This window comes from Bactrocera oleae, chromosome 3 (assembly GCF_042242935.1).
Source record: "Bactrocera oleae isolate idBacOlea1 chromosome 3, idBacOlea1, whole genome shotgun sequence".
In the NCBI taxonomy this organism is placed as follows: Eukaryota; Metazoa; Arthropoda; class Insecta; order Diptera; family Tephritidae; genus Bactrocera; species Bactrocera oleae.
The window spans coordinates 69,838,018-69,850,979 of NC_091537.1; the positions used below are offsets into that span (position 1 = coordinate 69,838,018).

General features: G+C 30.1%; 1 protein-coding gene across 1 annotated transcript in view; it reads left to right on the forward strand.

Moving 5' to 3' along the window:
• nAChRalpha6 (nicotinic acetylcholine receptor alpha6) overlaps positions 1-7,551 on the forward strand; it is a 488,939-nt gene extending 481,388 nt beyond the window's left edge. Inside the window, exon 13 of the mRNA XM_070106803.1 lies at positions 6,617-7,551. Coding sequence (XP_069962904.1) covers positions 6,617-6,701 — 85 coding nt within the window. The 3' untranslated portion in view covers positions 6,702-7,551. The remainder of the gene's footprint in view (positions 1-6,616) is intronic.
• The last annotated feature ends 5,411 nt before the right edge of the window (positions 7,552-12,962 follow it).

Consider the following 12,962-nt stretch of genomic DNA (forward strand, 5'->3'; position numbering starts at 1 on the left):
AACAAAAAGCTTCACTAGTAAATTTTGAAACCCAAAAATATATATTCGTCGTAACGGGGCGGAGTTGAGTCCATGACTAACACTCGGTAGCACAGGAGTTCAAATCCCAGTCAAAACTACATCATACAAGATCAAGTAAGGAAGGGATATGTTCTGGTGTAACCGAACATTTTATACTCTTAGAACTTGCAAGAATCAAAACCCGGGAAATTACTTCAGGTGCTGGCAAAACTTTATAAGTAACAAGTAAGGAAGTTCTAAGTTTGGGTGTAACCGTACATTTTATACTCACGCAACTTGTTTTTGGGCTATCGACACAAGTAGTTCATCCTGATGATTTATATAAACAACCTTTAGGTAAACAAAGCTATTATTTTAGCATTGGCTAGACAATAGTTCATGTCAAAGTTCGTGAAGATACCTTATCAACTAAAAAAGTCTTACATACAAAGACTTAGATTTGATTGGTCAGTTTGTATGACAGCTATATATATTCTATAGTGGTCCGATATCTGCCGTTCCGACGAACAAGCAGCTTCTTAGTTGGAAATGGACGTGTGTAAAATTTCATATCGATATCTAATATTATTAATTAGTAGCATATGTCGTATATTTTATAGAGCTTGGTGTTACAAACATCATGGCAAACTTAATATACGCTCTTCAGGGTACAAAAATCAACCTACTAACAGTGGGAGAAATGGCAAAACTGGCGGAGCTTTGTTAATAACTTCAAAAAAAATTAACAAATTTTAAGTGTAATGTTATTTATAGAATTAATTGTTATTAACAAAAACTTTATCAATTAATTCGATTACTTTCGTTTTTTTCTTAAATGTCTTTCTCAGCTGTCAAAAGAAACTGCTTGACCTCGTCATCTATATGAATGTTTTTAGGGTACCTCAATGTACTTTTGGATTTTGAGGTTATGAGAATATCCGACGAAACCAATAGAGCGTGCATAAAACCTTCTATGGTGTAAAGTCTCGAGGTTTTTCGAGTGTGGTTCAGCATATAATTGCGTAAATCTTTGCATCTTGCTGCAAGCGCATTTCTGACATCATTCCAATTGGTAACGAAACATTTTCAATAATATCTGCGCCATGTATTAAAATTTTATGAATTGATTTCTGCTACAAAGGTTTTTGCAGTTTCCCAGGTATATATGCGAAAAGCCTCTACGTTTACTGCATACCTACAAGCCCTTTCGAGCAGAATTACACTAAATCTTTAAATTTATTCCACTTGTACGCCAGTTAGCATAGAAACCGAAGTCGGCTGCTCAAAAAATGTTCTTGTAGTATAACCGCTGTTTGTGCCATTGAAATGTCCACCAAGATACCCATTTGGGTTCTCAGTTCATGTTGAATTTTTCCTTTGTTGCTTCAACAATTTTTTCACTTTCTCCGCGAACTTGCCAGTTTTTTATTGGTAGTCTGAAGGCAATATGAATTATGCACTCGAAACACCATATCCAAGCATGTAGTGTTGATAATCCATATTTGTACAAATGTTCCTCTTGTTGCCGCAGGCGAACCACATTCATACTGTTCCTTAATCTTGGAGTTACCCTACAAATTCCGCAAGCCAGTGATGATGACTCCGCTACGGCATTGAATATTTTTTCGAAAATCATTATCAAATAGAATTTATGTTCTACTTGCAAACGATTCAATGTTGTTGGCAGAATTCGTATAATTTGCCTCTCAACATTTTCTACTCGAACTAAGTCCGCTGACTCATTTTCGAAAATTATTTTTATTGTTCTGTAGAACCGACTTGAAGAAGGTCGATTAGTTTGCCATAATATTGAGGATCCAGTTTTTATTTTGCAATACAAACAGCAAATAAATGTTCAGAAACACTAAAGCTTTGCCGGTAAATAAAGTGGTACTGCTACCATCTCACCCCCAATTAAATATGGTTTTATACAATCGTTGTTGAGGTTCTTAAAAACGTTGAAACACGTACAACAGTGTTGTCAACAAGGTAAATTCACTTCTACTGATTGTTCAGTTACGTGCATACCATTCGGATAACACGCCCTTTTACTTTTAGCCCAAACATCGTAGCTCGAATAAATATTGCAGTTTCATTCTTTAGCACCATATTGCATCAATGTGAATATAAAAATAAAAATCGAACCAAAACTTCCTCATATGTATAAGGAATAGAAGCTTTTGTGCCATCATCTAAACTTTTAATAATTTTTGAAGCTATTGCAGATTCTGAGCTCAACATTGAAACATCTTGCGAAGCATTCCTTTTTCCAGCCTTGTAATGACTTAGGCACGTTACTACCAATAACACTTCGTGCGAGGTGTTATCAACGACAGATGAAATTTTTTTTTGTTTGAGGCTTAGTTGCGCACGGTGAAAAAGGTTTGCGTATACGTTGATCAATGGCTCCTTCAGAGAAAATTAGATCTAACCATTCCTTATTATGCTCTTCAAACAATGCGAAGATACTGTGACTCGTTTTCCACTAATCCAACAATTTACTATCAAAGTTTCATAATTGTTTTTGAATTTGATGGTATTGCTCTCCGTTAAATTTTGAGGGATCAATAACAACAGAATACACATGATTTTCAACCACTAAAAATTTGTTTGTTAGTACTGGTTCACCGTGCCAAATTAAAAAAGGGTGCGTTTCGAGACTGGTATTGTACTAAAAAACGCAAAAAATCAAAAAGTTACAAAAACCTAATAATTAATTAACTAATTTTCAACCTGACATTTTCAACCTGACATAAGCAAAAGATCATATTTACCTGTGGTATGTTGATACTATGGCGCATCGGTCGAATCCATCCAGCTTTTATTCCACAGAATAAATGGGTTACCTATGCTAAAACACTTTATTAGAAAGGGCGGCAAAAAAACGCGATTGGTCACTAAAACATATAAGCACAAATCACAAAAACATTTTTTTAATTTAATAGATACCTAATAATTTCAATTAAACCACTAATCCAAATAAATTATTATACAAATAACAAAAATAATATTTTATGCGTGAAAAAAACTGTATACTATGGAAGAGCGCAAAAATAATTAGTACATTTGCTTAAACATATGATAAGTTTGAAAGCTCACAGGTGGGACGCAAAATAAATCAAAGGAAAACCAATAATCCATTGATTTGTTAGTAGTCAAAAGCACAAAGAAATTTGGCGGGATTCGAACATTTATGATTTCGCTAAATCTCCGCCAAATTGGCCATTTCTCTCACTGTGCTACGATAAGGAAAAAACCCCTCATATAAAGCAGTTGAAATCATGTAAGGAGTTGGTCTACTAGAAGTCTGTTAGCATAACCATTATCCGAAAAGTTCGCTTTGTCACTTCAATCAGTTTTAAAGCGAACTTGAAATCGTGTGAATTAGTGAACGAATGACCTGTCAATTTTCATTAATCTACCTCAAGTTGTCAGCTAAATGGTTATCTATTGTAACTCGTAAAACTCGCTTAACAATAATAACAATATTACGGTCGCGTCTATGTAACCGGAACGGATCCAAAAGGCTAATTAACACAGAGGTATCATTCCTCAAAGTTAATTAGGGAACGTTTACTTCAACAACATTTATTAACGAATAATACCTATAAACTTTGAATAGAGGGATTAGTAACAGAAGATTTAAAACAGACAACTCTCTGCGGTTATCCATAACTTCCAGTAGTATTCAATGTGGTGTCAGCCATTCAATGGGGTCGGTCTGCGCCGAGTTGGAAAGAGAAATCTAATCAGGACTTGGCTTCTTTCAGAGTTTCGAATTGACATACAGAAAAATAAATTTACGCGCCGTTGTGAACTTGACCAAAATCGCTTATAATAAATGTTACCCGCTTCTATCTTTCCACAACAGGTTTTAAAGAAAATTAAAGAGTGTTTATTACAATGGGATACTGTCTAGCCAAATTTAATTTTCAGGAAAGTTTTTTTCTAACATTCTTTTTTTTTCTGATTGGTCTGGTCTGACTATTATCTAATAAATATGGCGGGATCTTGAGCTTAGAAGCCAATACAGCTGCAAAAATTTTAACCTTAGGAGGATTTTCCTGTCCTTTTGTCTATTGTAAGCCCCAGATGTTTTGCACCTGTACCTTGTGGCTAGTAGCTGACCACTTGGGCTTTTTTTCATGCTTCAGAGTATACACCACTGAGAGTCAGAGTTGATCACTAGGATGTACGATGTGTAAAGAATGTAAAGAACAAGAACTCTGTCTTGAGGTACACCAATCTATATAGGTCTCAGATACGACTCAACATCACGACGAACATCAAGGGAAAACTGTGTTCACAATTTTCCATTGTATAGTTAAGTATTCTAATATGTGGCAATAGTTTTTTCAATGAATAGAAAAGATTTTACTATATAGGAAATCATTTTCTGCAAATTTTCATTGAATAATTGCTATAGAGGTATTAAATTATAGTTTTTGTTCTATTTACTTTCCTTGCTGGCATAACTGATTCAGACTATCAGACAGCCTGATAAATTCTATTCGTTTTTCGACATACATTTTTTCAACTTTTGTTGGTATTCGACTTATCTTTTGCTTCAAAATGGGACCGGTCAAACATTTTAATAATATTTTAAAGATAGTTTATGAAAATATAGAATATGGTGTCCCATAATATAAGCATAAGCAGGTATTTCATCAATTTTCTTATATCGTACGTCAAAAGTACGAGTTTATTGCTATTGGACAGCTCCAAATTGTGCTCACACGTCGTCATTTCGTTCTTGTTTTCGAACGATACAGTGCGTTACCCCCAGGGCCGGCCCGAGACAATTTACGCTTAGATGAGCTTATATTACCTTAATAACAAAATTTAACAAAACATATAACTTTTGAAAATTATTGACGATATTTAAAAGGATTGTAATTAGTAGTATATTAAAAAAAGTTTTTATTTTAATATTTTCGGCAATTCAATTTGGCACGATATCTATTATTTCGTTTGAACAATTATCATTTAAAACGTTCAGTGATATATGAATATGTATTTATGAGAATTTTTCAGCCAATATCTTTTACTTTATTTCATATATCTGAAGCATCTAATCAGTCAATCCACTGTCAGTTAATTATTTTTTTCCAATTTTTTACAATGTTCCAAAATGACTGTGTGTGTAAAATTTTGCAACTGATCAATATTAACACTAGAACTACGAACCGGTCAAAATTACCGGTTGCATCATTTATTTATATCATATCCTCTTCTTTGCTATTTAATATTTTCCGATAATGTCATGATTTTTATTAAATTTGTGTATAGAATAACATTACAGATTTTTTTGTTCTTACGCTTCTAATTTTCAGATAGAGAGAGGTATTTGAAATAGGTATACGGTAAATCTTCGTAGTTCTAGTGTTAAATACAAATCCAAAAGCTTCATTGACGTGTTTCAACTGATCGTAACTTAAAACAAATAAATAAAATATGTAAAGAAAATTAACTAAATTGCCGCGCCAAAATTTTTCCGCCCTAGGCAATGGCTTAACTTGCTCACGGACGCGCCGGCACTAGTCACTACCAAAATTTTTATAATTGATGTCAAATGTCAAACTTAATTTTACGATAATCCTTAGTTGTTTTGTGACTTTTTAATTTTAATTTATCACAACGTAAGAGATCGAACATCAAAATATATAGATTGAATTCTAGTGGCTTCCTCTCATTGAAATTTTATACTGTTATTTTATGGGAACAGAAAGAAAAGAAAACATTAAAAGAAAGATATTAAGGGATCACAGTAATCCACTTGATGCACCAGAAGAATCGTATTTGAAATTTAAATTGTATTTACTTGTAAGCTTGCTTGTATTTACATGCTTACTTTACAGATTTACATCACATTGTCGACTGAATAAAAACGCATTTGTTATAGTGTTAAATTACGTATTGTAAATCCTCTTAAAAAGTATAAATTTTTTTCCATAAACTTAATAATTATGACATGATTTATTCTTATGTTTCCCCTATAGAAATAAAGATAAGTAAATTCGGAACAATAAAATTTTATAATTTCTTAATTAACATTTCAAGTCAATCAGCGACTATCTTCTTGCTTCGTTTCTGATAGCAAACCCGATACAAGTTCTGTTTCAACATTTTTTTATCGGTTTCAATTCTGATTCCGACAAATATCGGATTCTACAACTGTATTTGTATAGAAATTTCTTTGCATTGAGATTAATTCAATATTAAAAAAGTTTGAGCATATTTAAATCATCAGTACTTATAATAGAATGTAAGCTACTCAAAAGTAAAAATGTAGGCAGATTCCACGTTGTCCTCTTATTTTATTGGTATATAACATTTTCAGTCAAGCTTATATGATAGATGCTATAAGAAGTCAAAGTCGGATCTTTGAAAAAAAGTCAAGTTTTGTATTTCAAAAACACTTTATCGAATTTATATATACTAAGCCGCATTTCATTTTTAAAATTGCCTGTTAATTGTTTTTGAACCACCCTAATAGTATTTGATTTTATGTTACAGTTAAAAAACATAACTATAATTACATATATAATAATATAATGTCAATAACCACAACAAAATAGTAATTATAATCGCAATGCAAAATTTCCTCTCTTTACAGATTTTGTTTAATTGTTTTTACGCTCTTTACGATTATCGCAACAGTGACCGTTCTGCTGTCGGCTCCACACATTATCGTGCAATAAGCCTAAATTCATACGAGGTTTAAGCATAAGCCTAGGATAGACATATGGAAATTGCGTACTTTAAATGGAGAAGAAATCTTTATTTTTTCCAGAAGAAAAATCACTTACATACATACTTACAAAAAACAGCAAATTAAAGAGAGGAGCAATGCAAAGTCAAAGAGATTTATCACTTACATAGCTGTAGTTTAGCGAAGATGATGAGACTACTCAATAATTAGAAAATTATAAGAAAGGCAATTGAAAAGTTCACAAAAATTAATACAAAAAAATTGTTAATTAATTATTTAAGAAAAACTGAAAACTAGTTAAAAATTAGAAAACAAAAATTAAATAATAATTTAAGAAAATAAACAAAACATAAAATATATGTATATACAAGTAATAGTATATAGGGAATCTGGCAACAAAATGGTTACTTAATGCAAGCAAATTGAATTACTTTTATGACATGATATAAGAAAAACTTCAAAACAAACTGCCGTACACAAATATGTTGAATATTTCGAAAAAAATAATATTGCAAAAAATTAAAAAAAAATACAAGCCGTACACTATAAGCTATGCTAAAAAAATATATACATACATACTTACATATTAGTAAATTTATGTGAATAGGAAAAATTCTATACTGCATACAAAGAAAATAATAATTGCATGCGATAAAGAAAAATATGCTAGCATGAAATAAAAAATACAAATTCGATAAAATAGAAAATTACTTTTCAATTAATGCGTTCATTATAGTGTAACAAATTGTTGTTTTCTTATTTTATAAACTATTTAATAAGAATGTTAAAAATGTCATGCGAGAAAAATAAACAAGAAAGGTGCATGTAGACAACTGCAAGGTAATTATTTTTTTAATTAACATAGCGTAATATTAAAAATAGGTAAAGTAATAATTAAAGTAAATTTAAAATATGAAATTAAATAGAAAATTAAATTAAGAAAAACAAGTAAAATAATAATTGAAAAGACAGAGATTGTTCCTATGAAACATAGAAATACACAAACACTCACACAAAAGGGCATAATTTCATACAAAAGTACTCGAAATTCAAAGCGACAAACAATTAATGTGAGCAAAAATATATTTAATTACAAATAAAATTAATTATAACATATAAGGAAATGAGAAAGTGTTGCATATATTGAAGTAATAGGCGCATAGTGAATACCCCTGAATCTACAGACAGACACAGGCAGTGTTCAAGGCAACCTTACAATTTGCCAAGAGCTACCCAAACAACACACGAGCGCAAACATTGGTGCATTACTCACACACGACTACAAATCACACAAAGCATGGAGCGATTGCTGAGAGCGTTTCTGTTAAATTAAATGTAAAACGAGAGCACAAATAACAGTACTATACTAAAAAAAAAAAAAAAAAAAAAAGCAAAAATCTGAAATTAGTCAAGAAAAAGTATGTTAGTGACCAAGAGAAAGTGCGAGCGAACGAACGCGAAAGAGATAGTGCGAACGATAACGAGTTGCAACAAATTAAATAAGAAAAAGTGAGACAGACAGAGAGAAAGAGAGAGAGAGATATTGAAATATTTTTTATGTGCATTTATCTTTGTAAAGAATTTAATAATACGAAGAAATGATAAAGAATAAAATTTATAAACACGGCATATGCATAGAAATAAACATATGGCAAAAGATGCATGAGAGAAATATTGCAAAAACAAAAGGGAAACAAACACTAGACACGAAAGTGAGTAGAGTACGCCTGTTATTTGAACTCGCAGCGGTGTTAAGTGGGAGAGGAACAATAATAATTGCAGGTGCAACAACTATATATATAATATACGATGGACATTAGCAAAAAAGTAATGAAAACACTATACTGCATACAAAATTTAAAAAAATTAAAAATTATGAAAAAACCAATTAAATAATGTTGAAAGAAATAAGTGCACACAATAAAATTAAATTTAAGCAGTCAGTGACTGAAATTAATTTAGTGCAATAAATAATAGAATAAAAAGAAATATTAGAAAGAAGACCTGAAGAATGAAAGGTTAAAGCAGGAAAATTAGTTTTTTATTACAGTAGGAAACTTACTTTAATTTTTCATTTGCTTGCACAGAATTCAAAAAAAAATTAATTCATTAGTAATAATCAGATCAGAGTATAAAATACATAGTTTAAATACATATATACTTTTTTTTTTTAGCTGCAATTATTAAAATGATGATGTTGCCAAAGTTTAATGAAATTTCAAAAAGAAAATTTAAAAATTTTAGTTAATTCAAAATATAATATATTATTATTTATAGTATAAAAGCTGCATTTAAAAGGCGATATTTTTTATATTCGAATCTCTATTTTGTTTGCAAACTGATTTTAATATTTTCGTCCATAATAATGTTACTCATTATTTAATTTAGTAAAAAACGAAACGCTCGTAATTTATTTTTGTTAAAATTTCAGAAGATTTTTGATAATATTAATTGCCGAATGGTTTTTCAAAACAATTTTTCTCACTAACTTTTTAATTTTAATCTAATATATTCAAAATTTAGTATCCTTGAAAAAATCGAAGAAATTTTAAGTGAAAGTCGATGAAAAAGAAGATTTAAGTATATTTGCAAAATTTATAATTAATTAAACTTTTATTTCTGCGCTATTTCGCCTTTCCGACCCCACTGTACTGTAAAAGTTTATAACATTATATTGTGTTCTAATTATTTATTAATGGAACATAAAAGTATACATATAACATTATAAAATAATTTTTAACACAAGCCTTTTTTTCATGATATATTAATGCATTACAAACAAAAAGTTGCTATATCAGCAAAAAAAGATAATATTTTTTCATAATTAGTTATAAAATATTTTTGAATGTTTATACTCTATGTGAAGAATTTTAGATTATGTAGTTAAAAGCCAAAAAACAAGTATATGTTTTTTCTAACTTTTTTTCGAATTTCTCCTTTACTTTTATTGACAACAAAAACAATAGATTGTTCTAATTAAACCAAATTAAATAATTTTAAGCCATTTAGTAAAATTCTTTCTGTATTAAATGTTTATAGATGGTTTACTAATCTGTATTTCGCGATTGGGTAACGCAATATGGCGTTAGAAAAATAAGATTTCATGCAAAAAAACTTCTTATTTTTGTGATTGCTTGACTTAGTATTGTTTGAACACGCGTCATAAATGGACACCAGCAAAGAGAAAATACGCCATATTTTACAGAGTTTCCTTGATAAAGGTGGGAAAGCAAGTCAGGCGGCACAAAATGTGAATAACGTTCATGGTCCTGATACTGCAGGAGTCAATCGTCTACTATGAGCTGTTCCTCTATGGCCAAACTCTTTCGGACCTGTACTGTCAACATTGGGAAGCAATCATAAGCGGCCAGCTTTGGCTAATAGGAGAGGAATTGCGTTTCATTAGGACAACGCTAGAATCTCCGGGAGCTTGATTGATGGTTTCTAATCGGGTTCCGGTCCGGATGGTTTCAGTCCTAGCACCAAGTGATTACTAACTGTTTCTGTGGTGAATGATTTTGCTGGTGAAAAATTCGCCTCAAGGGAAGCTTATGAAAATCGACTGTCTTTCTACCGAAGTTGCAATACGAAATTAACTTCAAAATGCCAACAAATTTACCGAACAAAATGGAACATATTTCAATTAAATCAGATCATTCTAAATATGCTAAGTAAAATCTTCAAAAAATCTAATGGACTTCTTTTTACTAAATTTTATATATACCTTTATAGAGATTTTCCTTTACTGGAAAATGAAGATTGGCGTAATCCTCAAAGTTATTTCCAAAAAGTCTTACATTTTAGACTTTTCGTCTTACCTTAGGCATTTTTAACAGGTTCTTTACTGTGTTACAATATTTTAAATATAAAAAAAAAACAATTTTTGTTTTAAAAGTTGATTGTTTACAAAAACTTCATTGTAATTTTTATGAGACGGATATTGTTGCTTATCCCTTTAAGATAAAATTAGGGATTGCCAACATTGTTTTCAAAAAATTCAACGTTAAAATATTTTAACCTTTTCTGACTCTTTAGTAAATACAACTATATGTAAAAGTTATAAAAAGTTCATTACAAGGGTTGCCAAGTTGTTTTATTTCTAAAAGGTCTTCAAAAACCTTTTAACACTGGAGGCAGTACGCTGAATACTTTCTTCGTATGAGATGCTACGGTCTACATCCCAACTAACAATGAAATGCGATTGAAATGTCTCACAGCAGTAACCCTGTAGCTACTGTCACCAATTTTTTATATGATATAGATTTTATTTTAAATTTCAAATAGCAATTAAAACCTTTTATTATTAAAGGCCAGTACAATAATTGGTTAGAACTATATTTCGTTTTAGTTCTAGTTTTAGTTTAGTTTAGGTTAATAGAGTTTCCTATAAAATTATTCCTTAAACAATTTCAATAGAGTATTCGTCAACTTTTTACTTCTCTTATCTTTTATATGTTTATTCTATTTATCTATTTATCTTGCTATTTTCCATCACTACATTGGCAAAGCTTTCTACATTCAGTCCAAATCTATTTGCACAAATTTTTTATCACTTGATGTGGACGCTAAAAATCTTGAGCTTTCAATGCATTTTATCTATTACAGTTAAACGCGCTCTAAACTTAGACTAATTAGTGCTCTTGCAGGTCACAAAATTTAGTAAAAAATAACAAATATACACATGCACACACAAAATTATATTGAAAGTTATGTAAGCTTCTCTACAATTCAAGCAAGTAACGAAACGAATACGATCCCCACTTATTTGCGTTTGTAATGAAAATCCCTCCACCAGATAAATGATAAAAACTCAACTGATAACTGTGTACTTTAATAGTTATAATACTTTTTAAAGCAACAAATTTTGCAATCAAATTTTTCAAAAACAATGAACAAAAAATCAAGGTTGTTTACGACGAGACCCACACTTTTCATAAAAGGTACATAAATACTCGTATAAGTACATATATGTATGTATGTAATACTTTCCTAAAAAACACTTAAGTAATTACTTTTGCATTGTATAATATTTATAACTATTTATCTGTAAGTCTATATATATACAACTTACACATGAGTGTAGAACCCGAGCTCATTTACGTACACCATAGTGAAGAAAAAACAACTATAACAAATATGTTGTAATAATGCTTAGTACTTATTGGGTATTGTAGTTACACTAAATACTATCTTTTACAACAAATCGTGACATTTTTTTCTTGTGCAAACAAATTTGTAGCAAGCATATTTCTTGCGCACAAGTGTACGGTATGTATAGTTAGATAGCTGCGCGTACACTGTGTAACACTACCCAATGGTACATACTTACATACATACTACTAATGTCTTTCAATACGATGAACTCTTAGCAAATTTTTATAAAAATATTTATTGTACGCGTGTTTGTATGTATGTGTTGTTTCCATTTTTTTTTTATAATAACAAAACAAGCAAACTTTTAATTAGCAATACACTTTTCTATGAAAATGTCTACATGTTAAGTATTAAATCTTAGAGCTAACTCCTACTGTAATCTCAACTTACTAAGTATTAACAAACTAATTAAAAAAAATACTATTTAACAATAAGTTAGAGCTAAGGCGCGTCCTTTTCCAAAACTAAAAAATAATATAAGAAAATTTATAAAACAAAACCAATCACAGCCGAAAAAGGATACCAAAGACGAATTTAATTAACAAACTGAGGCAGATAATTAATATACATACATACATACATACACATTTAATGTATAGGGTGGGGAAAAGTTCGCAACTAACTTAGAAATTATTCTGTATGTAAGCAGCATAGAAGGTGAATATTTTTGAAAATATTTTAAGACATTCAATTACAAAAACACATGAAGAAAAATTACACAAACAAAAAAACAACAAAACATGAATACAACTAATTATGCATCTACTTTTCTCGTACACTGTATATTTTCGGTTCAAATACCTAAACATCGATGCTGAATTATGTATAATGTGCAGCTTCAAATTCATTTGCGAATTCAAATTAAAGTACGGCGTGTGTGCAAAGTAAGTTATGCCATTGATAAAAGAAAAAATATATATACACATATACATAAATATATATATTATATATATAATTTTTATATATGATTGTTGTTGCTAGTTTAATAAATATATGAATGCATAGGCAAAATTAATAAGTGAAACGGAATTATTTAGGTTAAAAATGTTACCAGTATACTCATATAAATATATAAAAAATTAGTATTGAAAAAGAA